We start from the raw sequence: 27,520 nt of genomic DNA, 5'->3' as shown, positions 1-27,520 counted from the left end.
GGCTGCCATATCTCTGTGCCGACCCTGCTTGGGCCCTCTCCCCCCAGAGAGGAGACCATCACCACCGTGGTGAAGAGCCCCCGTGGCCGGCGACGGTCCCCCAGCAAGTCTCCTTCCCGGTCGCCTTCTCGCCGCTCTGCCAGCCCACCAAGGCTGGTCATGTTGACCCCTGACCTGCGGTACTCATCAGGGGCTGGCCAGCCCCCCAGGCCTGAGGTGGAGCTGGGTCGAATGCACACTGTCCCTACACTGTATGTGACAGAAGTTGAGGCCCCCTCTCCAGCCCCGCCCAGCAGTCCTGAGCCTCAGCCCAAGTGGGTGGAGGTCGAGGAGACCATAGAGGTTCGTGTGAAAAAGACAGGCACCCGGGGCGCGTCTCCAGCCAGAGAGGCAGCCAGCAGCTCGGGAGGGCTGGCCTTCACGCTGCCTGGCCTGGCACACGGAGAGGACCCCAACACCAACAACTCCAACAACAAGCTGCTGGCCCAGGAGGCAGAGGCCCAGGGCAGAGCCGGGGGGCCGTGGCCAAGGCCTGGGTCCCCACCAGTGGTCTGCATTGGCGAGCCCTTTGTCTTCTGTGTGGATGCTGGGGGCAGTGTGGACTGGACCGCTCCTGGCACAGGCAGCCCCGAGGCGGAGACCGAGGCCCCCTGTGAGGTGCCCCCTCCCTGGGCTGCTGAAGAGAAACCAGAGATGCCCTTTGAGAGTGTGGTAGAGGGGGGAGAAGAAGGAGACGCTTGTGTGATTGAGGAGCCCCAGGACACTGAGGGCCTTTGGGGACGGGACCCGAAGATTCTCACACACCATGGCCACCAGCTGACCCTGGCTGACCTTGAAGACTACGTGCCCCGTGAAGGGGAGACCTTTGGCTGTGGTGGCTCTGTACCCACCACCTCCAATGACAGCCCGCCCTGTGAGGTGTCTGTGCTCCAGACCGAGATCAGTGAACCCACTGTGGGGCAGCCAGTCCTGCTGGCTGTGGGCCACCCGCCTGGTTCCCGAGGCCCGCCCAGCTTTTTCAGCCATGCCCCCCAACCTCGTACCTGCAAGAGGCCTCTGTTGGGGACGCAGGCCCGCGACCCCGCCAGAGTCTCCTTCGGTGTGCAAGGGGCCTGGCCTGGGAAGACATCCTTCTGCACCCAGGTCCAGCACACTGTGGACAGTGGCCAGGGCAGCTTCAAAATGGAAGTTTCTACCCAGACAGTCAGCTTTGGGACAGTGGGCGAGACGGTCACCTTGCACATTCGCCCAGATGGGGATGAGGCCACCACTCCCCCGCAGAGCTGAAGCTGCAGCCTTCAAGGGCTCGGGTGGCTGGAGCTGGGGACAAGGGATGGGGCTCCGTAAGAATCACAGGCTGGACACTCAGGATCTCCTGTCTGAGCCAGCCCCATCCTCACAGTCAGCCACAATACACGTTCCCGTCTCCTTGCTGCATCATTCCACGAGACAGCAGGGAGAGGGGTGGCCTGGGGTCCTTAGACCCAGCCCTGCGCTGACACCAGGCCCTGGAAGCCTCCAGACTCACCTGAGATGTTGGGCTGAGGAGAGGCTAGGAAGCCAGCACCTTCGCCTTCTCTTCAATGACAACGACTGGACTTGAGCTGCTCTGGCCCTTCCTACCTCACAGGCCTTGACTTTCAGCTGAACGGATGTGCAAGAGTCTGCAAGCTCTGAATGTGCAGGAGAGGAGCCTCTTGGGAGACCTGGCGCCCAGCAGGAGAGGGCTGGGCTGTCTGGTGGGCCCTCCTGGCCTGCTCTTCCTGCGGCCCTGGCCCTCCTCCAGACTGTAGGGAGCCCCATAGGCTGGGCTGGGGGCTTGGTCTTCCTCTGGGAGCCAAGTCTTACAGATGAACATTTTTCTTGGCCTCTAGGGCCTGAGTGGTGCCCCACCTCCCACAGCCCCTCCCTGGAACCCTCTGTGCAGGGGCGTACATGAGGGTTTGTTCAGGGGGGCGGGGGGCAAGGTCAGAAGCACCCGCCATTGGCTTTGAATAAACGGGTCACATCCATTACCTCTGCTGTGTTCCTTCTCCCTTCTCCCCCCACCTGTCCCTGTGTCTGCTGCTCCAGTGACTTGGGCAGCTGGGGAACACCTGGCCGGGCAGAGGACACCTGGCCCCTGCTTCTGCACCATAGGGCTGGCTCCCACTGGGGCTGTGGGACCAAAGGCTGCCTCGGGCCAGACACCTGTACCCCGTGCCTTTTGTCCAGCTCCTCCCAGGCAGGATGGGACAGCCCCACCCTATTCCTGTCAGTTCTTCCCTTATCCCAGTGTGGTTCTCGGGGGTCCAGAAGGTCAGGGCACACAGTGGGAAGGATACAGACATCCCGGCCTCTGCCCTCCCCCAGGGTCCACAGGGGTGCGTGAAGATTCTAGTGACCATGACTCATCACAGGGCCACATGGGGTGACCACCACAGCTCAGCCCCATAATGGTCACTCACAGCTGCCGTAATGGTCACTTCCCAACCCTCCTGCACAGCAGGCCACTGTCAAGACAGGGGTGTTTGTGAGACGAGACCCCTCTCACCATTTCTCGCCCTTTCGTCACCAGACATGAAGACCCCTGGGAGCCCAAAGCAATGTCCCCAGAGGTTCCTGGCAGCTCCTAAGACCAGGCCAGCCCCAGGGTCCCGGTTACCTCCTTAAGAGCTGGGGAGGAGAGAACTGGGGCCTTTCCCAGACTAAAGGATGTGTAACATGGAGGGGACCTTGTGTCAGGGGCATCTCTCGGGTGAAAGACACATGAACATTATAGGAGAAGCATAGGGATGGGAGAGGCCCCAGGTGGGTCTGAAAGAGCCTGGATTCTGCTCAGAACCAGATACCCGGAGTACGACAGCTTGTGGCTGGATGTTGCCCTGGCCACTAAGGGGAGAAAGCAAACTCCATCCATGCGCCAGGGGCAGTGTGCAAGGCCAAGGAGGCTGAGTGAGGGATGCAGGCAGTGGGAAGGTGGTGTATGGAGGAGAAACTGGGTGTCCAGCAGGGGGGCAAGGGCTGCCCCTGCAAGGTGGACCTGGCGCTTCATCCCAGGAAGGGCCACAGTGGCCACCCCATAGCCCATGGCCCCTGTTCCTGCATCGTAGAGTGGGGTCCCACTGTGAGACTCTGCGCCTAGGGTCTGGGGTCAATCTCCGGGGGACGTATGGTGGGGTGCGATAAGGGGTGGGCTGTTGCCTGAGGCCTGGCTGCTCACTGGAGGAGCAAATGTCTTCCCCTGATACCTGGGCACCAGCCTGGGTTTTGGTGTCCCAAGGGAAGCCAGGTACTGTGCTCAAGGGGGACTGAGGTTGCAGATGGGCACATGATGTGGCAGACACCTCTGCCTAGGCTGTCAGTCAGAGAAGACAGCTGCCCAGAATGACATCTGCCTTTAGGATTGCTCTCCCAGGCCCCCCTTTCTCTCTCAAAGGCCTCTGTTCTAGGCAATCCCCCTGAGCCCATGAGAGAATGGGTGGGCCTTGAGTGGGTGGGCAGGACCAGAGGGGTCTATGGGTGGGTCTGGCCCCCAGCTCCCTCATTCCCTCCAGGCTAACCAGGCTGCTTCCACAGATGCTGCTGTCCCAGCCCCAGCTGCCCTGGAGGACTGTGCCCTCCTGGAGGACTCTGCCTACCTGGAAGACTGTGACCGCTTAGAGAACTCTGCCTGTCTGGAGGACTCTGACCGCCGGGAGGATTCTGACCGCCTGGAGGACTCTGTCTGCCAGGAGGACTCTGTCCGCCAGGAGGACTCTTACCGCCTGGAGAACTCTGTCTGCCAGGAGGATTCTGACCGCTTAGAGGACTCTGCCTGTCTGGAGGACTCTGACCGCCGGGAGGATTCTGACCGCCTGGAGGACTCTGCCCACCGGGAGGACTCTGTCTGCCAGGAAGACTCTGACCACTTAGAGGACTCTACCCGTCTGGAGGACTCTGCCCGCCGGCAGAACTCTGTCTGCCGGGAGGACTCTGTCTGCCGGGAGGACTCTGTCCTAGCATCCCTAGAGCAAGCTGACCAGAATGTCCATTTGGCCCTGCAGAGACCGGGAGGCACTGAGGCTCCAGGCCCTTCCACAGAGGACTACAGTCCTGGCAGCCCCTTTTTCACAGGCCCCACACCTGGGAGGGAGCCTGTCCTACAGGATGCCAGCCTGTCACCCCCATGCACGGGAGTCATGGATGCATCTGGTGAGGCTCTGCTCCTACCTCCCCCAGCTTCCCCTCCCTGTTGTTCCCCCGTGCTGCCACTCACACGGCATGCTCACCATGGGACCTCATACAGAACCCCAGCAGCACCAGGCGTGAGGGCCCTGGGCAGCCCACCCCTCGCTTGGCCTCAGTTTCCCCCTCTATAAAACAAGGCACTGGGGTATGTTTTCGAGGTTCTTCCATGTAGAACATCTGTCCCAGGGAGCCAGATCCTCCTGTGGTCAGAGGAGCCTTAGCGGATGCGTGAGGAGGTGGGGTGGGCAGAGAACTCAGATGGGGACTGTGCCATGACCCCACCCCCCATCCCTGCCACTGCCTTCCGGCTCCAAGGGCCTCAGAAAACCCCTTGCGCATGGGGCTCTCCTGTTAGGGAGCATTTTCAGGAATTTTCCCCAAGCCGACAGTGGTGCATGTCAGGAAACCAAGGCCCCAGATGGGAAGAGCCCTGCCACAGGCCCCTCCGCCTGCTGCCAGCAGAAGAGATGGGATTGGAGCCAGGTGACCCATCTGCCTGCAGGCAGGGCCTGCGGGGAATGCGAGAGCCCAAACGCCCCCACATGGTGGTCAGCACCACGGGCAGGTGGTACCAGAGCACCGGGGGCTGATGTGAGGCCAGGTCCCTTCTCTCCCCTCCTCTCCTCCAGTCCCTGCTCCCTCCCTGTCTGTCCACCAGTCTGCCACCTGCCTCTGGATTCTGGCCCCTACATGTTCTCTCTAGTCCTTGCCCTTCCTCTTCCCCTTACTCAGTCCCCATCATCTTTTCCTAAAAGCTGGCACCCTACCAGAGCTGTCTGCCCCTCCGTTCTTGTCTGGTAACTCCCTGAAAGCACCTCCAACGCTACCCATGCTCAGCACCCTCCGAGGCCCCATTACCTTGATGAGGCCCCCGTGGGGAGTCCCACTTTGGCTGAGGAGCCAGGCAAGGCCAGGTCCAGGTGCTCAGACTGGGTCAGGCCTCAGAGGCGTAGTGTCCCCTCCCCCAAGGACCACAGGGCAGAAGGGGACTGTCCCCCTGGCTTCTGAGCTCAGCTCTCTTGATCCCACACTGGGCCCTCATGTCCCATGCTGCCTCCTCAGCCTGCCAAGGCCTGCGGCCAGAGGTGTCCCCTGCAGCTCTGCTGTGCCAATGGACAGGGTGACCCCATGGCTGGCTCCCTGCCCCACCTATTTACAGGCTGCCCGCCTCAAGCCCTGGCTGTGCAGGCCGCTGGAACACGCTGCCAGGCCTGCCCATCACAGTGCTCGTTTGGGTGGGATGGGCCCAGCACGGCTTCTGGCCAAAGGCAGGGGCATCTCAGGGAAGGGGTCGGCTTCCTTTTGGTTTTCCTGTTTGTCGCTACCACTTGCACTGACCCAGGCCTCGTGTCTTTGTGCACGTGCCAGAGGTGGCAGGTCCAGTGGAGAAGCAGGCGCCTTGGGCAAGGGTGTTCGGGAGGCAGGCCTGCAGGCACAGGGACCAGCCCTGGTGCCTCACCTCCATCCCCCGCTGCACAGCGAGGCTTGTGGATTTCTGATGGAAGCCTTCTCTCGCCTTCACTGAACACAGTGGCTCAGCAGCCCCACTCCATGCCCCCTGCCTGGCTCTGAGACTGGGAAACTGTGGCACAGAAATGGCCGAGGCTGTGTGTTGTTCAGGCTGTCCTGGTAGCTTGGGGTCACCGTCACCACTTTCATTGATGCTGTACCCGCCGTGGGTCCCCCCAAGACCTGACAGGGCCCCATGCCCTCTCCACCTGAGCATCACCTCTCGTCCACACGCAGGCCCCAACCAGAGTTTCCCACCGGTTCCTGCATCTTCTGGGCCTACCCTGTTCAGTAGGCTCATGGTCAGCTCTAACCTCATTTGTGTAGCCTGCTGCAGCCTCTGTGATACACCTCCTCCTTGGGCTGTGTGCCAAGGTGCAGGGTGGGCATCCTGCCAGGTCCCGAAGGCAGAGCAGACCCAGCCAGCAGAAGCCAGGCAAGGCTCCTTGTGCAGTGCCCCAAGCTGTGGGCTCCAGGTGTCTGTACTGGACGCCCAGCCTCTGGTTCTGTGCACATCACATGTTCATTCATCAAAGACCAAGGACCCTTGGTGCTGGGCACAGCACCTCACCCATGTGGCCTGGGTCTTGGCGGCCTACCCCTCCAAAGCCAAGGGCTGAGCCAACATATGTCTGGAGAGCAGGAGCTGCTGCAAGCCCATTCTTGGGCACTAGGGGCCCTGCAGCAGGGGCATCAGGCTACGTAGGGGGTGCCTCTATCAGACATCCTCCCTGTCCTGACCCCAGAACCTGGTGTCCCTAGAGCCGGCCACATGCCTCCTCCCTACCCCCGCCCACCGTCTCTGGCCCATGCCACCCCAGTCCTACCAAGGCTGTGCCTCACTCAGCCCCTTGTGTCCCACCAGCCAAGGTCCCCAGTGAGCCCCAGGTGATGGCACAGCCCCTCCCTGGTGCCAGCCTGGAGCAGGAGACGGCAGCAGGCACCGGGGCCCAGGAACGGACCATCCCCATTCGGTAACCACTGCCACCATATGGGTGGGTCACATGGTGGGGCAGCATAGAGTGGGCTCGTCATGCTGTGGGGAAAGCAGGGCCCACCCAACCTGCACTCAGGGCTCTGAGCCTGAAGGCAGGCAAGGGGAGAGGCTGCCCTCTGGGGTGAGTGAGTGGGCTGAGGGCTCACAGGCTGCCCACTTGTGACCACAGGATAGAGGGTGCGGCCTGGTCCGGGGCAGGGGCAGCAGAGCCACTCCAGGACGCCCACAGCCACGTGTTCATGGAGACCACCTACAGGACCTATGTGTACCAGGCCAGCAACATTGGTGTCACAAGTACGGGGGACGGGCCCAGCAGGGTGGTGTCTGTGCTTGAAGCCATGCTGTGGAATCTTGGCACAGAGGGGCCTGCATGGCCCTCTGGTGTGTCCCACCCTGGGCCTCCCACTGTGGCCTGGGGCTCACAGGGCCCTCTGTCCCTGGTCCATCACTGGGGTGGCCAGAGGCCTCTGCTGTGGCCAGGAGGCCACAAACAGCTTAACAATTCATGGGGCCATTTTCCTCAGCAGCCCAAAGTTAGCATGTGTTGCATGCACTGGCCCGACTATCCTTCTGATCTTGGACTGGCTTAGGCCAAAGCAGGAGAGACAGCGGTTAGATGGAAGGAAGGACTTTCTGATCGTCAGAAGTCTCAGCAGAGTCAGGAGGGGGTAATTCTGCATTTGGGAAGCAAGTGGGCCTCTGTTGACTAGGCTGTATCTTAGGGCTGCACTGACCCCTGGGGATGCTAGACACTTGCCATTGTATTTCCAGCACACAGTAGGTGCTCAGTGAGTCTGTACTCTGGATAGGCTGTGGTGGGCTCCCAGGGCCCTGGGCTCAGAGGCTTCCTCCCGGTCCAGGGCCCCCGTCCATGCAGGTCACCATTGAAGATGTGCAGGCAACAAGGGGCGGCACAGCTCAGTTTCAGGCCATCATTGAAGGCAACCCCCAGCCCACGGTGACCTGGTACAAGGTAGGGGAGGGATTCCCGGGCTCTGGGGGCCTCAGAACCCTGTGTCCAGCATTTTCTTCTCTGGGCCCTTTCTGGGCCAGACAGTGCTGGGCGCACAGCAGGCACTGGGAGCTCCACTTGGGCAAGTAAGGGTGAGAATGGGTGCTGGGACCCGGGGTGCCTGGGGTCCCTGGGGTGGGCTGCTGGCTGCCCTGACTCCTGAGCCTCCAGGACAGTGCCCGGCTGGAGGACAGTGCCCGGCTCAGCCAAAAGCAGGATGGGACTGCATATACCCTGGTGCTGTGGGACGTGGAACAGCATGATGCTGGCGTCTACACCTGCCTGGCCCGCAATGCCGGCGGTGAGGTGCTGTGCAAGGCAGAGCTGCTGGTCCTCGGGGGTGAGTCGGGCCAACCCCGGCCGTGTCCACTGTCCGAGGAGGGCACGCATGTGTAGGTGGGTCAGATCAGTCTGACTGCACCGCAGAGTTGGGAGACAGGAACCGGGCCTTCGTGTGTGCCCACTCAGATGGTCCCCTTACCTTGTCTGTAGGAGAAAGCGAGCCAGAATTGGAATCGGAGAGGCAAAGCAGCCGAAGGAAATTGCACTCTTTCTACGAGGTCCAGGAGGAGATTGGCAGGTACAGCCCTGCCCTGTGGCAGGAAGGGTGTGGGCTGAGCCCAGGGTCTGGGCTGAGCCCTGACACAGGCATCCACCACACACTTCCTCCGCTCAGGGGAGTGTTTGGCTTCGTAAAGAGAGTGCAGCACAAGGGGAACAAGATGTCCTGTGCAGCCAAGTTCATCCCCCTGCGGAGCAAGACACGGGCCCAGGCATACCGGGAGCGGGACATCCTCGCCATGCTTAGCCACCCTCTCATCACCAAGCTGCTGGACCAGTTTGAGACCCGGAAGACCCTGATTCTCATCCTGGAGCTGTATCCTGCCCTTTGGCTCTAGAGGGTGGGGGAGGCACATGTCCGGAAAGGCAGGGTGCCACAAGGCCACATGGAGTTCAGCTGCTGTTCTTCAGGAGCTGTGTGCGGTCCTGGCCCCAGACTGGGGGTGTGGTGGCAACAGGAAGCCCACTGTCCCTGAATCCTACCCCTCTGCCCCCTTAGTCTTAGACCACATGAGTCTGTGAGTTGGAAATTGGGCAGGGCTAGGCAGGGCAGTTCTTCTGTTCCACATGGTGTCCACTGGGGCCACTTACTGGTGTTCTGCTTGCAGCTGGGCCGACCGGGAGGGTCCAAGATGGCTTCTGTCCCTGCCTAGGTGGGGATGGCTAGCAGGATGGGCTAGCCAGGCCCCTCTCCCTCTCCACATGGCCTCTCCAGGACTTCCTACATGCAGCCCTGCTCCAAGGGCCTTGACAGTGACATCACTAGGGAGCTGTGGGGGTGCAGACTGCACCAGGTGACACTGTCAGAGGGGGTGACACCAAAATGACCGTCTGTAAAATTTTTGTGCAGTGGTCCAGCAGAAATTATTTTTTATAAAAATATCACTATAATTAGTTATAACAACAAAAACATTTTTCACAAGCCCAGCTTACATGTATCAATATACCTACAAGGCTAAAACTCTATGCTAATTTATTTTTTGAACCTTCTAATGTGCTCCAGAGCCCTGATGGTGCAGTGGTTAAGAGCTACGGCTGCTGACCAAAAGGCCAGCAGTTCGAATCCACCAGCCTTTCCTTGGAAACCCTATGGAGCAACTCTGCTCTGTCCTGTAGGGGCACTAGGAGTCGGCAACAAGTTCGGTTTTTTGGTTTAATGCAGCTCTGGTCAGAGCTACCATTATTACTCAATCACAATGATGCTTCAAATCATGTGGTTTTGTCCACATGTGCTATAAGCTATGAGCACATGCTGTTGTTTTCGTTGCTGCTGGTGTATGGGAGGAGGTACATGCTGGGGGGAGGTATGACACCATGAGTTACCCCGTTGGGTGACACTAACCCTAGTGATACTACTGGGCCTGGGTTCCAGAGTCAGGAGTGGACGCTACCAGACTCCTGGGGCCTGGGAGCTTGTGCTGTGTGCCTTACTTCCTCCGTACTCCCCACCCAGGTTCAAGAAAGGGCATGTACACTCCCCACCTTAACTCGCCATCCTGGGTTGGGCCCCACCCACTCATGCACAGCCACAGCTGTGCCAGGGTTGCTGGGGCTCTGTCTGAGGGTCTCTGAGCATCCTGTGAATGCACCAACCTGTCAGCTGCCAGCCCCCACCCAGCCCCTCCCAGAGTACCTCTGCCTGAGATGTACTGGGCTGGGTTCCACTCCCACTGTGCCCCCCCAGTGGTCCCAGCCCGTAGCTTGTCCTGCAGTCCTCTCCTTAAGGTTGGGTGCTCTCTAGGGCTCTGTGGAGCTCCTTGCGCCCTCCTCATTCCCTGAGTACCATCTTCCCCAGTAAAGCCCCCAACGCCAGCCCCAGAGGCCTGCAATATGCACCACAAGGTCCCTGTTGCCTCACTGTGACTTGGGTGTCTGGGGGTAGGCTCCAGCCCCCAAAGCTCTCCTTGACTAGGGCCCAGGTGTTCATCAGAGGAGCTGCTGGACCGCTTGTTCAAGAAAAGCGTGATGACGGAGGCCGAGGTGACCGCCCCACTGGCTCAGACCACTTGTCCCTGCAGACACAGCACCACTTCCCTCAGCCTTAGACCTGTGCCCCCCAGACCACACTCGAGGCAGAGCACTCCCCAGCTTAAAGACATTCTGTGGCTCCCCAGGGCCTGAAGGACTGTTGAAGCTCCTCAGCCATGCTTTCAAAACCCTCCCACTCCCTGGCCACACATCTTCCCATTTCTAGACCGCATCTGAGTCAGACTTTTCATCTTCCCACCACTCTAGCTTTGGTCAGGCTGTTCTATCTCCTGAGAACACACGCAAACACTCCCCATGTCCCAGGACCCAGCTCAGCCCCTTCCCAGCCTTGGGCCTCCCTTGAGCCTGGACACCCAAGGTCTAGGGTGGCTTCATGTAACCTGCCCTGTGGGACTCGTCCTAGGATGTAAGGCCTGGAGGGGAGAAGTGGGGGTGTTTAATGTGCAAGGAGCCTCAGGGAGCAGAGCAGGGGTGAAGTGGGAGGAGGGGACAGGAGAGAAGGGGGGGACAGGCTCTCACCTGAGCTTGGGGCTTCCCCACAGGTGAAGATCTACATCCAGCAGCTGGTGGAGGGGCTGCAGTACCTGCATGCCAATGGCATCCTCCACCTGGACATAAAGGTGCTTGGCTTTGTGCTCCTGCCCAGGCACAGGTGCCCCCTCCAGCCTCCCTGACAAGCTCTGTCACCTCCAGGGTGGGAGGTCACTGCCTTGCCACAGTCCCGACAGGTGCGGTGTGGCTCTGACCAAGTGAAGCTCTCCCCCAATGGCATAAAACCAGCCCCTGGGGCTCCTGCCACCCCCATGGGCCTCACAGTCAGCAGGTGATGGCCTTGCAGACCCCTGAGTGTCCTCCTGCAGGCCCGGCCCCTACTTACTCCCCTACCTCTGCTGACAGCCTGCCAACATCCTGATGGTGCACCCTGCTCGGGAAGACATCAAAATCTGCGACTTTGGCTTTGCCCAGAAAATCACCCCATCAAAGCCACAGTATAGCAAGTATGGCTCCCCAGAGTTTGTGCCCCCTGAGGTCATCGAGCAGACCCCCGTGAGCGAGGGTTCTGACATCTGGTGAGTGGGGCCCAGGCTGGACAGTCCTCCCATCCCCCAGGACCCGCAGCTTCCACCACTGCCCACCCCTCCTCCATTCTTCTGCGCTGGAGGAAGAATGGGGCTTGGTCAGTGCTCAGACGCCTCTCAAGCTCGCCCACAGCTCCCACGCTTCCCGCACACCCCCCTCCCCGCCCTGCTTGTTGGTAGGCCAGGCCTGGGCGACTCAGTTTGTGCTTTTGTTACACACAGGGCCATGGGAGTCATCTCCTACCTCAGGTAAGCAGCCCTGGAGTCATCCGGCCTCTTCCAAAAGCCAAACCCAGACCCCTCCCCACCAGGGCCCCTGGAGCCCTGCCCATGCAGACCGACTTCCCGGATTAGACACTCTGCTATCTTGGGAACAGGCAGTCATGCCAACCCTGATAAGATTCCTGCTGAGGTTTTCTCACATGTACCCTGTCAGTTCTACCAGGTCACAGGACAGAAGACTGTGATGTGGTTTCCCAAAAGGGTTCTGGGGTGATTTGTCCAGAGGTCATCTGCAACAGTTACTGCTGCCCTGAGGAACTCTGGTGGTATAGACTGAGTCTGGACCTCCACTCCAGGCTGAGCCTTGGTTCTCACCCAGTGGCATCAGTAGGGTTGGTGTCACCCAGTGTGGTGACTTATGGTGTCACTTCTCCCCCTTGGCCTGGAGCAGTTGGGGCAAACAGGTGAACCCCCACTGTGGGTGGAGTGGTCTGGCCTCACCCTGCCTCCCACGTGGGGCCAAGTGCAGCTCCTCCCCTCTCCCATTGGCCAAGGTGGAGACCATCCTCTCTGCCCAACTGGCAGGTGACAGGGGGGTGGGGGAGCGGTGGTGGTGACAAGTTACTGCGCTGGGTGACAGGGGGGTGATGAGTTACCATACACCAACTCTAGTGACGTCACTGCCTCAGCAGCCCCTCCTCAGCAGCATCAGCTTGCCCACTGTGGCCACCGCTGCAGACCCTGGGTCATTTTGGTGTCACCCCCTCTGACGGTGACAGGGAGTGCAGTCCTCACTCCCCACACCACCTAGTGACGCCACTGTTCCCACCCCCAGCTGAGCTTGATTCCCACTCCAGGCTGAGCCCTGATCCTCACCCCAGGCTGAGCCCTATTCCTCACCCCAGGCTAGGCCCAAATCCTCACTCCAGGCTGAGCCCTGATCCCCACCCCAGGCTGAGCCCTGATCCCCACCCCAGGCTGAGCCCTGATCCCCACCCCAGGCTGAGCCCTGATCCCCACCCCAGGCTGAGCCCTGATCCCCACCCCAGGCTGAGCCCTGATCCTCACCTGAGGCTGAGCCCTGACCCCCACCCCAGGCTGAACCCGGGTCCTCACTCCAGGCTGATTGCTATTTTAAGCTGAATCTGGATCTCTCTGGGCAAATGCGAGACACTTGCTGATATTCTCAGGGGTTGGATGAGAGTGATGCTAAAAGCCCATCTCCGGTCGGGGGTGAGGCCCCTGGCCCCCCAACAACTCTGCCTCAGAGACCCAGCATGCCCTGGCCTAGCGGTCTTTCCCATGGACCCGGGAATCCAGATCACCTCTGAGGGCCAGACCTCTTCTCTGTCTTTCAGCCTGACCTGCTCATCACCGTTTGCCGGTGAGAGTGACCGTGCAACTCTGCTGAACGTTCAGGAGGGGCAGGTGTCCTGGACCAGCCCCATGGCCGCCCACCTCAGTGAAGACGCCAAGGACTTTATCAAGGCTGCCCTGCAGAGGGCCCCGGAGTGAGTGCCCTGTCCTCCCACTGCCCAGACGTCCTGCTCAGCCCTTCCCTGGGACTGGCTGACCCACCCTGGTCTGACCCCATGCCTTCCTCTGACCCCAGGGCCCGGCCCAGCGCCTCCCAGTGCCTCGCCCACCCTTGGTTCCTGGTGAGTAGACTGAGCTTCCAGGTTTGGTGGACAGGCTTGCTCAGTCCCATATTGTGCAAGGAGGGAGACTGAGGTCATGAGAGGCTGAGGCCCTGCCTGGACTGCATTAGCTACAGAATTTTGGCTGGTGCCCAGAGGACATGCCTCCAGTGGAGGGGTGTTGGGGCTGCTGGGACCCTCAGACTGGGGCAGAGGACATCAGTGCCCCCACTTACCCCCACCTAGCATGACTGCATCAGGGAGGCAGGCTCAGGGTCCTCCATGGGTCCACCTCTAGGACTAACTTGGAATCCCTAATCCGGGAAGGGACATGGAACTGCCATAACCTCTGGCCTTTGACCAGGTCCACCCACCTGCATGTGATTCCAGGGCTGAGGCTGGTCCGCCGCCCCTGACTCAGCCGGGCTTCTGTCCCAGGAAGGGCCCTGACCAGGGCGGTCAGACTCGTTGCCCACAGCCAGGCCCCAGGCCCCTACCAACACAGCCCCTTTCCTCCTTGCCTGCAGAAGTCTGTGCCGGCAGAAGAGGCCCATTTCATTAACACCAAGCAGCTCAAGTTCCTGCTGGCCCGGAGCCGCTGGCAGGTGGGTGGTACCTGCCGCCCACCATGCTGAGGAGGGGCTAGGGCAGGGTGGTGAGACTCCTAGGGGAGACCCAGGCCTGAGTCCACTGTGGTCCAGAGGACCTCTCAGGGCCACTTCCTGACTCCTGGGCTGGGGCATGCCCAGAGCTGGGCAAGAAAGCATGTAGACGGTTGTCCTTCCTCCGGGTCTTGCTATATAGGGTATAGGACAGGCCCAGAGCATGCGGTGGCGGGGGGGAGGGACAGCGGTGGGTGGCACCTGCACACATCACAGTTACAGAGGGGCCAGAACAACAGAGCCGGGTGGAGGGGACAGGAGGGGCATGTGAGGGGGGCCCTGAGCTCTGACACCCCTCCCGCCTGCTCCCCAGCGCTCGTTGATGTGTTACAAGTCCATCCTGGTGATGCGCTCCATCCCGGAGCTGCTCCAAGGCCCGCCCGACAGCCCATCCCTTGGGGTCTCCCGGCACCTGCTCCGGGATGCCAGTGGCTCCTCCAGCAGCTCCTCCTCGGATAACGAGATTGCCCCATACGCTCGGGCCAAGTCGCTGCCACCCTCCCCTGTCACCCACTCCCCACTCCTGCACCCCAGGGGCTTCCTGCGGCCCTCGGCCAGCCTGCCAGAGGAGACTGAGGTCCATGTGCCCCCCCCAGCCCCCTCTCTGCCTGTGGCATCACCTGTGTCCCTGGAGAGCCAAGAGGTGGCCGCTGGGGTCCCGGGTGCAGGCCCACTGGCCGTCCCAGGCTGTGTGCCCCGCCAGAGCATCATCCGGAGCCTGTTCTACCAGCAGGCCGGGGAAGGCTCAGAACGTGGGTGCCCACCCTCGGCCCCAGGCAGCAGGAAGCACCTGGCGCGGGCCAGGCAGCACCTACTGAAGGGTGGCTACATTGCAAGGGTGCTGCCTGGCCTGCGTGAGCCCCTGATGGAGCACCGAGCCCTGGAGGAGCAGGCTGCCAGGGAGGAGCAGACTGCCAGGGAGGAGCAGGTCACCCTCATGACCAAGGTGCCCTCTTGTGAGACCGCCCTGAGGCTCCCCAGCTCAACTGCCCGAGTGGTGCCCGGCCGAAGCCGCTCCCTGGACCAGGACCAGCCACGCACCACCAGCCCCTTTTCCGAGGAGCCGAGGAAGTCCCCTGAGGAGCCGGGGAAGTCACCCAAGGACTACTTTGAGGGGCAGTGTCCCCACCCAGCTCCCTGGGGGCTCGGGGAGGTCTCACAGGACAGCTCTGTGCAGGGCCCAAGCCCCTTTCTGCTTAGGGAACCCACAGCCACTCTGCACACTGGGGCCTGGGCCCTGGGCACCATGTCCTCTGCCCAGGCAGCCCCAGGCTCTGAAGAGGGGTCCGTGCAAGGGTCGAAACTGCTTCCATCCACAGATGGAAACACAGGTCCAACAGTTTCCCAGGATAGCTCTCAGAAGCAGCCTACCGTTTCTCTTCACTGTGACTGGGGTTCTGCCCCCCAGGAAGGCTGTGGACCCCCTGCGGCTGCTGCACCACAACTTCCAGGCTCCTTCCCTCCAGGATCTCATGCAGAGGGCTTCCAGATACCCGGAAGCCCGTTCCTCTCTGGACAGCCTCAGGACTCCCCGTCCCAGGCCCAAGCAAGCCCCCTGTCAGGCTCTAAGCAGGGGGCAGAGCCCAGCCCCTCCTGTTCTATAGGGCAGGCCTTCTCCAAGGACCTGTCCCCCCAGGAGGCTGTGCCACCTGCCCCAGTGAATACAGAGCTGGCAGCCTGTCCGGATGATGAGGACTTGTCCCAGGAGACTGCTCAGCATCGGCCTCTGGAGCAGGCAACCACTCGGAAGTTCTCCCTGGAGTGCCACGGGGGCTACGCAGGGGTGGCAGGCTATGGCACCTTCGCCTTTGGTGGGGATGCAGGAGGCATGCTGGGGCAGGGCCCCATGTGGGCCAAGATGGCCTGGGTCCAGCGGTCTCAGTCCTGGGAGGAGCAGGAAGAAGCAGTGGCTGAGAGCCCACTGCCTTTGGCTGGCATGGCCCCGGTGCCTGAGGGCAGCGGGCCTTCCCCCAGGGGCTCCCTGGAACTTACCTCATGGGAAGACTTTGGCCAGGGCTCTCAGGTCTCCCTGGTACAGATCAAGGACCTCTCAGGAGACTCGGAGGCGGCTGACACGCTGTCCCTAGACATCTCCGAGGTGGAGCCTGCCTACCTCAACCTCTCTGACCTGTATGACATCAAGTACCTCCCATTTGAGTTCATGATCTTCAGGAAGGTCCCCAAGCCGCCCGTGGAGCGGGAGCCATCCTCCACCCTGGATGAAGATGAGGGGCTGGCAGAGCTCCCAGAGGCGGTGTGGCCCTGGCTGGGGGAGCTAGGCCCTCCTGCCAGCCTGGCTACCCGTCCTAGAGGTAGCCTGCAGATCACCGAGGAGGAGCCAGAGGACATGGAGGCCCTGCTGGGAGAGGCTGCCCTGGGCCGGAAGCGGAAGGTGTCACCCTCCTCGCGAGGCTTCTTCCAGCTCTCCGGGGGCTGCCTGCCGCTGGAGGAGTCCCAGGAGCACAGCCTGCGCAAGAGGGTGAAGGCTTCAGTGGCCCACATCTCCCGGATCCTGACGGGCAGGGCGGAAGGTGACTCCCTCCAACCTTTCTGGGCATGTCCAGATGTCCCCCGTACTGCACTCCTGGGGGTCACCTTGACCTCTCCCCCATGACAACAGCTCAGGATCCTGCCCAGTGCCATCAGAAAGCCTCCTCTGGGCTCGCCCCCCTAGGCATCTAGGTGCACCTCCCAGCTTCAGAGCCCTTTTTCCCCCGTGCTTCTGAGACTCAGCCCTGGGTTGTAGCAGCACTGCGGGGGGGCCAAGGGACCCAAGTAGGGATTATACTGCTGGAGAGAAAAACTCAGAACCGACACCAGCTGCCTGCAGCCAGAGTACTCCAGCAGGGTCTCTGTCCAGCCCCGACTGCCTGTGCCCCCACAGCCCCCATGGCTCTGAGCTGCAGGCCTCCTGTTTGTCCCCACGGGTGGACCTAGCCCGGGATGGGCCCTGGCGCCCAGGTGTGGAGGGGGGAGGGAGCAGCAGCAACAGACTTAGCTCCAGTTCTCAACACCACCCTGGGACCTTGGCCTTTTGCTTGTTGCGTGGAAACCTGAGGCGCAAAAGGCAGGGCTGTGGGGCAGGCAGGTCTGCCTGTCCCCACAGCTCTTGTCAGGGCAGCCTGAGGCAGCCAATGCTGCCCAGAGGAGCCATGGCCTCATGGGCTGTGACATCTGTGGGCCCCCTCTTTCTCCCTGCAGATCCAGAGAAGGAGGGTCTCTCCAGGAAGAAGCTGGGCCTGGCTTCCTTCCGGCTGAAAAGCAAGGACCGAGGTGAGTACCCGATTCTGGGGCCTTAGTCTTCTCGCAGTTTCAAGAGGACCTGGTTGTGTGTGGGGTTGCGGCGGGGGGCGCGCGGAGCAGTGGCCTCCAACTTCCATGGCACCCACCTCAGTTGGACAAGCTTACAACCCCAGCCTAGACCCCAAATGAGTGGCTGCAGCCATGAGGGCCTTAGCAGCCACAGCGTAGAGGGCTGGAGCAGTCAGTAAGAGCTCTCTGGAGGAGGTAGAGGTGTTGAGAGATGAATGCTGGACAAGAGTGTGGTGGAAGATGAGCCGAGAGGGGGTGGGACAGTCAGGAAGGGCTCCCCGGAGGAGGTGGAGGTGTTTAGACAAATTCTGGACAAGAGTGTGGTGGAAGATGAGCCGAGAGGGGGTGGGACAGTCAGAAAGGGCTCCCCGGAGGAGGTGGAGGTGTTTAGACAAATTCTGGACAAGAGTGTGGTGGAAGATGAGCCGAGAGGGGGTGGGACAGTCAGAAAGGGCTCCCTGGAGGAGGTGGACAAGAGTGTGGTGGAGGTTGAGCTGGGAGGGGCAGGATCCCCACAGGTTCTGTGCTCCAGGGTATCCTCCGCACTGCAGGGTCCAGCCACGCTCTGGCCTGGCTTTGAGCACACTGCATCTTGAGAGGGCATCACCTGAACTGCTTTTCTCACTCTCCCTTTTCAGCCCCATCATTCCTAAAGGAGCTCTCAGATGAAACAGTGGTCCTGGGCCAGCCCGTGACGCTCGCCTGCCAGGTGTCAGCCCAGCCTGTTGCAAAGGCCACCTGGAGTAAAGGTAACAGCTGTCCGGAAGGGAGCAAGTCACAGGCCGAGCATGGGCCCGGTGGGACGGCAGGTGGCTGGCCAGGACTTCCTCCTGCCCAGGCCCCAGCCTGAGCCCCTGCTCGGCTGTGTGGCTGGGTGTGGGGGGGGGCAGCTGCCCAGGCGCAGGCCCTGATGTGTCTTTCGGCAGACGGGGCAGTCCTGGAGAGCAGCAGCCGAATTCTCATCTCCTCCACGCTCAAGCACTTCCAGCTTTTGACCATCCTGGTGGTGACCGCCGAGGACCTGGGTGTGTACACCTGCAGTGTGAGCAATGCGCTGGGCACAGCAGCCACCACGGGGATGCTCCGGAGGGCAGGTGGGTACACCATGTGGGCCCTCTTGGTGGGCAGGGGGGAGGACAGCCACGCCACTGCCTCCTCTTTGAAGACTCTGCCTGGGACCCTGTCTCACTCTGTGAGCCTCTTATGCTGGTTCTTATGGCGAGTGGGGCCTTGGAAACCGTGGTCCCCAGTGTGGTGACCCCAGGCATCCCCTAGTTCTGACAGGGCCAGAGGATCACACACTGGCTGTCATGGCCTGGGGATGGCTCTGGCAGGCGGCCCCACCAGGGCGTTGGGCCCTCTCCGTGACCCCCTCTTGCCCAGAACCCTGTTTGTCCTCACACTGCCCATGTGATATAGAGCCACTTAAAAGACACCCATACAGCAAAGAGAGGGAGATGAAAAAAATGTGCAGACAGGAAAATGCACACTGGGGGTGAGATGGAGCTGGGGTGGGGAGAGTTGGGGGACAAGCAGAAGGAAGTTTTCAAAGTGGATTGCACTGAGCTGTCAGCGTGGCCCTGAACTTGTTTGTGGCTGCAGCAGCGTGCTTGGAAGAGGGAAGAGAGAAGACAGAGGAGGGTCACAGAGAGCAAAGAGACACAGGGCGAGAGAGAGCCATAGAAAGGAGAGAGAGGGAGGGACAGGTAGAGAGGAGAAAGAGGGTAAGACAGACAGGACAGAGACAGGGCTGGTTCCACGTAAAGCACTGGGGACAAAGCCTGTCAGTTCATACCATAGTCCCAAGAGAAAGTGCAGCCATTAGTTGAAGACAGTCGAGCTCTTCCAAGCCCTGTTCTTCCCATGGTGCCTTCTCAGCCACATCCCACCGGCAAGTGCAGAGAAGGCTGTTGCATCCTTTGCTCCTCTATCAAAGTTGAGGCTCCCTAAACACAGTTCCCAGGAAGTGTTTCGGGGGAGCCAGGACAGGGCTGCGGGCCCAGCCCTCAGCCACCTGGCCCAACCCTAGAGGAGGGCAGCAGCCTTGACTGGCCTCCCGGTACCCTGTCTGCAGGACCGGGCCAGGCCCTCCATTCTGATGGAGGATCACTGCCATGGGGGCTCCTGGGCTGACCTTCCAGAGCCCCCAGCCAGGACACAGCCCTGAGCCAGACCTCAAGAGACACTGGGCCCTCTGGCCAGCCCACACTGCAGCAGGACCCCCCAAATGACCAGGACCAGGGGAGAGTGGGCTCAGGAGCCTGGGCAGCAGCTGAGGGTGGGTGTGGGGAGGGAGGGGAAGGCCCACTAGGGGAGGTGTGACAGGGGGCTGACAGGTGCATCAGGCAGCCATTTGAGGTCATTCTAGCCTCAGAGCTGCTTGCCTACCGCCCCCGCCCCTACAGAGCTCCCCTCGTCCTCCCCACGCCCGGACATTGGGGAGGTGTATGCAGATGGGGTGCTGCTGGTCTGGAAGCCCGTGGAGACTTGTGGCCCTGTGACCTACATCGTTCAGTGCTGCCTGGAAGGTATCTGCTGGGCCAGCTCTGGGGGGCCCTCCAGGTTCCAGAGGGGGTGGTCATGGAGGCACTCCGCTTGCTGAGTGCCAGTGAGTGGCTGCTCTCTCCACGCCTTCAGTGGGGAAGCCTCTCACTCCCTCCCTCCCTCCTCTGTCCCTTGCGGCCCAGGTGGGAGCTGGAGCACTCTGGCTTCTGACATCTTTGACTGCTGCTACCTAACTAGCAAGCTCCCGCGGGCCGGCTCATACACCTTCCGGACGGCCTGTGTCAGCAAGGCGGGCATGGGCCCCTACAGCCGCCCCTCGGAGCAGGTCATCCTTGGAGGGCCCAGCCACATGGGTAAGGCTCCTGCTGTGGCCTCCTCACAGCTCCTTGCCTTCGCCTTTTGGAGAAAACCCCTGTTGGCCTCAGTTTGGGCCGCACATTCTGGGGCCCCTCACTGCCCAGCCTCCTTCTTCCACACCCTGCCCCAGGAGCAAATGAGTTCATCCTGAGGTTCACACTGAGCCCTGGGAGGGCCTCCCCAGTGCTGTGCCAAGGACTTGGGTTGTCTGGGCTCAGCGCTTTGATTATTAATGCCTGCTGTGGGTCCAGGAAGTGTGGTCTGTGTGCATGTTATCTGTGGTCCCAGGCAAGTGGGGTGTCCCCACTCCTGGACTTCACCACCTTCACGTACACACCCCATGGCCTGAGGGGTCTGAGTGTGCATTCAGTGAGTTTAAAGGGGGCCCCTTGTCAGAGGTCTGGCAGGAGTGATGGGAGGATAGGTGGAGGGAGCTGGGGCTAGCCGGGGTGTGCCCCCTCCCCGGCCTCTTGGTCACCCTGCTGCTCTTTCCACAGCCTATGAGGAGAGTGGCCACGCACTGCCAGCCCAGCCCCTCTCAAGCACACAGACCTTCGCCTTCCAGACACAGATTCGGAGGTGCGAGGCTGTGGGCAGGTGGTCAGGGACATCGTTGGGCCGAGCCCTCAGGCACCCACCCCAGCCTCAGCCTCCCTCTCCATGCTCACCCCCACCCGCATCTGGTTCAGAGCATCTCCCAAATGCATCTGCGCCTCCATAGCCACTGATCCCACCCCTGGAAGGTTCCGCCACCTCGTTGCTGAGTGCTCTCCCTGCCGCCACATGTGTGCGTCTGCTGCTTTGTGTGGGAAGGGCTGCATAGGGAGGGGCCTCACCAGCTTGGCCGATGCATCCCCTTGCCCAGGGGCCGCTTCAGTGTGGTGCGGCAGTGCCGGGAGAAGGGCAGCGGACGCATCCTGGCGGCCAAGATCATCCCCTACCGTGCGGAGAACAAGACAGCCGTGCTGGGTGAATATGAGGCCCTCAAGGGCCTGCGCCACCCGCACCTGGTCCAGCTGCTCGGTGCCTACCTCAGCCCACGGCACCTGGTGCTCATCCTGGAGCTGTGCTCTGGACCAGAGCTGCTCCCCTGCCTGGCAGAGAGGTGAGGGAGGTGGCTGCAGCCACAGGGACCCTCCAATGGAAACAAGGCTCTCCAGAGGGAGGATGAGACCCGCCACCCCTCCCTGCTGCCTGACACAGCAGAGCCAGGCTGCTCCCCACTCAAGCCCCCAGGGGCTGGGCAGTCTCAAGGGCCCTTGCCCCGAGGTGTACCTCCACATCCCCCCACCCCCACCTTTCGGCAGCCTGAACCTGGCTGAGCCCCCCTCATGCCCGCAGGGCCTCCTACTCGGAATCAGAGGTGAAGGACTACCTCTGGCAGATGCTGAGTGCCGCCCAGTACCTGCATTCCCAGGGCATCCTCCACCTGGACCTCAGGTCCGAGAACCTGATCGTCACTGAGTACAACCTACTTAAGGTCCTTGACTTCGGCAATGCCCAGAGCCTCGCCCAGGAGAAGGTCCTGCCTTCGGAGAAGTTCAAGGATTTCGTGGAGACCATGGGTGCGAGTGGGAGAAACAGACTTCGGAGGGCTGGCCTGTGGGAGCTGGAGGCCCAGTAGGGGGAAGGGGCGGGCCCAGAAGACCCACGTGTCCCGCCCACCTGCTCACTCCCCTCGGCCCGGATCCTCCCGTTTGTGCTTAGTCCTCTTCTGCTTTCCTGTATGACCCGCCTTCAAGACCCCCACCTGTGTCCACCCACCTATACCCAGCCTCTCACCTGTGTCCACTCACTGGTGCCCTTCCCCAGCTCCAGAGCTCCTGGAGGGCCAAGGCGCAGTCCCGCAGACAGACGTCTGGGCCATCGGAGTGACGGCCTTCATCATGTGAGTTTCTGCACCCGTGGGGGGGGATGTGTTGAAAGGGAGGGGCAGGCCTGGGATCTATGCAAGGGGGACCTTTAGTCTGTCCGCCTCCCCTCTCCCCGGGATCCCTCCGAGGTGGCCTCAGTCCCGGGGCCACCCTCCCTCCCCTACGCCCCACAGGCTGAGCGGGGAGTACCCGGTGAGCAGCGAGGGCGCACGTGACCTGCAGAAAGCCCTGCGCAAAGGGGTGACCCAGCTGAGCCGTTGCTACGCAGGGCTGTCGGGGGGCGCCGTGGCCTTCCTCAGGAGCACGCTGTGCGCCCACCCCTGGTAAGCAAGGCCCCCGTCCCGCCCCCCCACCCCCCCCACCCCCCCACCCCCCCACCCCCCCACCCCCCCCACCCCCACCCTCCACCCCCCACGCCCACGCCCCCCACCCCCACCCCCCACGCCCCCTACCCCCACCCCCCCACAGCCCCCCCGCTCGCGCTCTGGGCAGAGGCAGCTGACCGCCCTACCCTCGTTCCTCCGCGCTCCAGGGGCCGGCCCTGCGCATCTAGCTGTCTGCACTGCGGGTGGCTGACTGAGGAGGGGCTGGCCAACTCCAGGCCCACGGCGGTGACTTTCTCCACTGCGCGCCTGCGCGCCTTCGTGCGTGAGCGAGAGAAGAGGCGGGCGCTGCTGTACAAGAAGTACAACCTGGCGCAGGTTCGCTGAGCGCCGGCGGAACGGGGGCGCGAGGGTGGGGGTGCTGCAGGGGGCCCCTCTAATGCGACTGTACATATGCATGGCACAGCAATAAAAAAGCGGAACCTGGTGAGATGTTTTCTGTTTTATTGTTGTGTTTGGGGAGGAGGACTAGGGCCGTCACCTGCACTGTAGGTGTCCTTGGGCACGAGTCCACTAGACCTTTGGGTCCTTCGGTGTGTTGAGATGTCGCAACTCTCCCAAGTGTATATGTATTTTCTCTTAACTGCTGTGTGTTAGTTTTATCTCATCATACGAACCTACAGCTTTTTAGCATGCCTTTCCCTGTTGGTGAGCGTTTACCTTGTTTCCAGAGCTTCTCTATTGTAAACAGCGTGCCGGGAGAATTCTTGTACCCGGCTTGCAAAGCAAGTGGCAGGCGCCCGCGGCAGTGCGCCCCCTGATGGGAAAGAGTTTCACCAATGGCTCCTGTTAGAATTGGAGCCCTGGTGGCTCAGTGAAGAGCTAAGCGGCTAACCAAAAGGTCAGCAGTTCAAATCCACCAGCCGCTCTTTGAAAACCCTATGGGGCAGTTCTGCTGTGTCCTATAGGGTCGCTATGAGTCAGAATCGAGTTGATGGCAATGGGTTTTCCATTAGAATTGCTGTGGGGGGAGGGGGTTGTGATGCCTGCAAAGCCTGCCAACTTTTAAGATTCTCTCTACAGTGTCCTCCTGCCCCCCTTACTGCCTGTACTCTCGATGCCACCCGCTGCCCTTGCCCCTGGCTCGAGTATGTCTACTTCTTTACAGTAAGTGCCGGGTTGTTCAGTAGTGTCATGGATTGAATTATGTCCCCTCCCCCAAAATGTGTATATTATCTCGGTTAGGCTATGACTCCCAGTGTTCTGTGGCTGTCCTCCATTCTGTGATTGCAATTTTATGAGAAAGAAGATTAGGGTAGGATTGTAACACCTTTACCAGGTCACCTCCCTGATCCGATGTAAAGGGAGTTTCCCAGGGGTGTGGCTTGCACAACCTTTTATCTCTGAAGAGATAAAAGGAAAGTGAAGCTAGCAGAGAGTTGGACCTCATACCACCAAGAAAGGAGCCCAAGGAGCAGAGCACGCCCTATGGACCTGAGGTTCCTGTGCTGAGATGCTCCCAGTCCAAGGGAAGACTAATGACAAGGACCTTCCTCCAGAGCTGACAGAGAGAGAAAGCCTCCCCCTGGAGCCAGCACCCTGAATTTGGACTTGTAACCTACTAGGTGACTAAGACAAGTAGTTTTTAGGTTGTGCGTCCTCACTCACTGGGTGAACTGGGCCTCCAGGTAAGTGCATCTTAACTTTGACATATGCTGCCATGTGTTTATTCTTGCCTTAAGGAATTAAAGAAAGGAGGAGGGACGGGAAGAGCAGGGGGACTAGGAGGAGCAGGAGGGGGAAGGCTGGAAACGGAAGAGGAGCAGCCCGTGAAGTTCAAAAGCTGGCCTGGCACTCACAGCTGAGCTGTTATTCTTCCATTGGACATAGTCTATGACAAGGTCACCCTGAGACCATGATAGTGTGGGGCAAAATAAGGCCAATTTTTAATTTTGTCTAAGCACCAAAAAACAAAAAAAAACAAGGTTGCGGCACCACCCACAAAACACCAAACACTCCCTCTCTGCTGCTTCTTGACCAATTGCAGCTTTATCCTCATCCTAGTCTGTCCTCCTTATGAAAAAAAAAACAAAAACCCTATTGCCATTGAGTTGATTCTGACCCCTGTAGGGTTGCTATAAGTTGGGATCAGCTCGATGGCAATGGGTCCTCCTTATAAAAAAAAAAAAAAATTTTTTTTTTTTTAGTTTTTATAGATAAGATTTATTCGGATGTCCAATCATAGAATTGCGATGCTTTCTGACAGTATCCAATGTAGATCAAATCTCGATTTCCTTGGATTCTCCCACAGATCACCCAGTTAAAGCCCACATAGGTCCTTTCTAACACCCTCTTATTGAGATGCCTCACTGTTCCTTTGGCGTGGGTGCAGCCTCCCTCACTGCACCAAGTAATAAACTCGATCTGTTCAACTGCAGCTGTGTTCCTGGGGGTCTTTGGCTGGAAGGCAGGAGCAGCCATTTCTGCTCCGTGCCCTTTGGTCCCCCAGTATCACAGATCAGAGGACCACACATGTACTGAAGACTCCAGCCTGCCTCTTCTTCCTGCTCACTAGACCAGCATTTTCACAAACTAGACACCTCCCCTTGAATGTTTATTGAACCCAGGACACCTCAACCTAAAAATTAAACATCTCCAAAACTGAGCTGGACCCCCCCACCCCCAACACTGCCTCCATTGGCTGCTTTCCAATCTCAGTCAAAGGCATCACCAACCAACCAGTCACTAGTGTGGCCACCTTCACCTTTGGCACCATACTCTCTACACAGATCATCATATGCTGTGTTCGGCTGGCTTGGGTGAGACGGGACCCAAAGACTCTGTGCTCTCCGCAGGAAGGCTGGGTCCTTGGGTGGGAGAGCGGCATCTTAACTAGCTCGCCCCCCGCCCCCCGCCCCGCCATCCCACTTAGTGAGCCTGGTCTCAGAGGCATCAGAAACGGGCCATGTTGCTGGGCCGGTTCCTTCTAGGACAATGAGAGGCTGAGTCAAGAGTTGGGGTAAGAAGCTCAGGGACCAAGTCTTTCTGTCTAAACCAAGTGATCTCATTCCTTTCCCCTTGTTCTGAGTCTCCAAACAAACTAGCTCATATTATCAACCAAATGAAATCAACTCGAGGCTTCTGGTCAGTGTGGCACCATGTACCATAGACAGAAGCACCACACCGTCCCTCCACAGCAAGTCCCGAAAAACTAAGTAAAACACAAACAAACATCATTCCTGGAGCCCAAAGTGTCAAATGAAGAGAGAAAGAACTCAGCCAAACACCGAATGAAATAAGAAACTGACAGAGGACAGAGAGTGAGGAGACATATGTGCAGAGGTCCCTGATCAGTGAACACAGCACCGATTCTCCCTAATCGTCTTTAGCATAACCTAATCTTGCCTCATTAACCACAGGCAGAGAACAGGATTTACAGCACACAGGAAAATCACATCAGATTACAAAATGGTGGACAACCGCACAATACTGGGAATCACGGCCTAGCCAAGTTAATACATATTTTGGGAAGACACAATTTAATCCGTAACACCAGTCTTGTTACAAGTGACATAGCATAACCATCTGTATGGTGATTAATGTAAAACTGAGATTTATTGAAAATATGGGATCAGCTCAAGCAGTGGATACACTGAAATTCATGTGGTGGAATCTAGTAATCCAAAATGGCAACTCAGCAGTGATGTTATATAAGAGGAGAACAAAGGATACGAAACACATTACTTGATTGGTTATTTGCAAACTTAGATCATCAAAAGACATTACTTAGGAGGCGGAGCTGAGATGGCAGAATAGACAGACACTTCGTGGAGCCCTCTTTACAACAAAGACCCGAAAAAACAAGCTAAACGAGTATATTTGTGACAAGCTGGGAGCGCTGAGCATCAAAGGCAAGCTTAGACAATGAACTGAGGGCAGGGGAAGGAAGAGGCCATTCAGAAGTAAAGAGGAGTTACCGGACCTGAGTCGCGGGAAGCCCTCAGGCACCATTCCCGGAGTGGCAGCGGTGGCGGTGGTGGGCTGGTCCTAGCGTTTGGCAGCAGTTTCCTCAGGGCGAAGCAGCCAGCCACACAGCCCACTCACACCTCCGGAACCTGAGCAGAAGGGCATTCTCAGCAAAAGCTAAGGACTTGCTGATATTTTACCTTGCCCCCACCCCACCCCCAAGCCAGCTTCAGTGGCTGAATCCCTAGGCCTGAGATAGACCCTGGTGAGCACCTGGAGCCATCCTCCCAGCCTTGGGGAAGGAAAAAATTTGCAACTGGGGGGAAAAGATCATTTGCTAGCTCCATTAACTGGGGGAGCTCAGGACAGAAGCGGCTCCTGTCCAGGCATAATCCGTCCGTGGACCTTGAGCACCTTTCCCTTCTGCATGGACCTGTGTGGGCCTATTTCGGGAGAATAGGCCCTTGTTGGCAAACTCCAACCATTTCAGCTGTGTGGTGGAGAGGTGGGTGTTTGACCTTTGACATTGCTGCCTATTAAACAAGGTCCTCACCTACCCACATCAGGGACCTAAGGACTGGTAGCTCCACTCAGGTCACCCAGCCACCCACAAAAGAGGTCCAAAGATGACTGGTACCTCCAAGTCCTTACAACCAAAAACTTTGGGTGCCCATGGTCCCTCTGCAGAGCCCACCCACCAGCACACTCTAGGGAACAGGGACACGTTTTCCTCAGAGACACTTGGGGGTTGGTTCTCAGACCCCTGCCTTGTTCAGAGCGTGACTCCCGCCTGCAATCAGATACCGGAATATACGCCAATCACCCCTGCCTCTCTAAGACTGTAGGACAGAGCCTGTACCACACACTTGATGATCAGCTACCTGGAAATCTGAGCTGAATTCATACAAGAAAACTGAATGGACTCCTAGACTGATATACCTGAAAACAGCTCTAGCCAGCTGGGGACAGGACACAGAGCTCCAAAGGCTAAAATAATCAAGCTAGCTCACTCAAGCAACCCATAGGGGTATACCAAAACAAAACAAAGCAAGCAGCTACGACACAGTAAGCAAGCATAAACTAATACAATAACTTATAGATGGCTTGGAGACAACAGTCAATATCAAGTCACATAAAGAAACAGACCATGATCACCTCAGCAGGGTCTCAAAACACAGAATCCAGGGATCTTCTAGATGAAAGTGCATTCCTGGAATTACCAGAGGCAGAATACAAAAGTTTAATATACAGAACCCTTCAAGACATCAGGAAGGAAATGAGGCAATACGCAGAACAAGCCAAGGAA

The 27,520-nt window shown here is 59.4% G+C and overlaps 1 protein-coding gene and 1 long non-coding RNA gene across 4 annotated transcripts in view; one reads left to right on the top strand and one right to left on the bottom strand.

The window, feature by feature from the left end:
• The window catches only part of OBSCN (obscurin, cytoskeletal calmodulin and titin-interacting RhoGEF), a 232,782-nt gene extending 210,053 nt beyond the window's left edge, over positions 1–22,729 (top strand). For 2 of the 3 annotated variants that reach the window (XM_049875093.1, XM_049875094.1), the window contains 26 exons: positions 3,559–4,173; positions 6,584–6,692; positions 6,885–7,009; positions 7,576–7,688; positions 7,899–8,067; positions 8,220–8,307; positions 8,404–8,604; positions 10,208–10,268; positions 10,820–10,897; positions 11,175–11,347; positions 11,579–11,605; positions 12,937–13,089; positions 13,191–13,236; positions 13,743–13,820; positions 14,191–16,408; positions 17,079–17,150; positions 17,828–17,938; positions 18,116–18,283; positions 19,595–19,717; positions 19,877–20,047; positions 20,549–20,630; positions 20,917–21,156; positions 21,393–21,616; positions 21,864–21,939; positions 22,099–22,248; positions 22,458–22,729. In XM_049875093.1, the coding sequence (XP_049731050.1) occupies positions 3,559–4,173; positions 6,584–6,692; positions 6,885–7,009; positions 7,576–7,688; positions 7,899–8,067; positions 8,220–8,307; positions 8,404–8,604; positions 10,208–10,268; positions 10,820–10,897; positions 11,175–11,347; positions 11,579–11,605; positions 12,937–13,089; positions 13,191–13,236; positions 13,743–13,820; positions 14,191–16,408; positions 17,079–17,150; positions 17,828–17,938; positions 18,116–18,283; positions 19,595–19,717; positions 19,877–20,047; positions 20,549–20,630; positions 20,917–21,156; positions 21,393–21,616; positions 21,864–21,939; positions 22,099–22,248; positions 22,458–22,635 (5,849 nt within the window). In that variant the 3' untranslated portion in view covers positions 22,636–22,729. Of the gene's footprint in view, positions 1–47; positions 1,543–3,558; positions 4,174–6,583; positions 6,693–6,884; positions 7,010–7,575; positions 7,689–7,898; positions 8,068–8,219; positions 8,308–8,403; positions 8,605–10,207; positions 10,269–10,819; positions 10,898–11,174; positions 11,348–11,578; positions 11,606–12,936; positions 13,090–13,190; positions 13,237–13,742; positions 13,821–14,190; positions 16,409–17,078; positions 17,151–17,827; positions 17,939–18,115; positions 18,284–19,594; positions 19,718–19,876; positions 20,048–20,548; positions 20,631–20,916; positions 21,157–21,392; positions 21,617–21,863; positions 21,940–22,098; positions 22,249–22,457 lie in introns of those variants that run through there. The other variant, XM_049875095.1, reaches the window with a different exon arrangement.
• LOC126070673 (uncharacterized) lies at positions 15,674–22,535 on the bottom strand. The gene is made up of 3 exons (XR_007516242.1): positions 22,437–22,535; positions 15,870–21,947; positions 15,674–15,761 (listed from the first exon to the last, which is right to left on the bottom strand). It is a non-coding gene; the product is annotated as an uncharacterized LOC126070673 (long non-coding RNA).
• Positions 22,730–27,520: the final 4,791 nt, after the last annotated feature.

The sequence above is a fragment of the Elephas maximus genome, chromosome 2, assembly GCF_024166365.1.
Source record: "Elephas maximus indicus isolate mEleMax1 chromosome 2, mEleMax1 primary haplotype, whole genome shotgun sequence".
Classification (NCBI taxonomy): domain Eukaryota; kingdom Metazoa; phylum Chordata; class Mammalia; order Proboscidea; family Elephantidae; genus Elephas; species Elephas maximus.
This window is presented reverse-complemented; position numbering and strand designations above follow the sequence as displayed.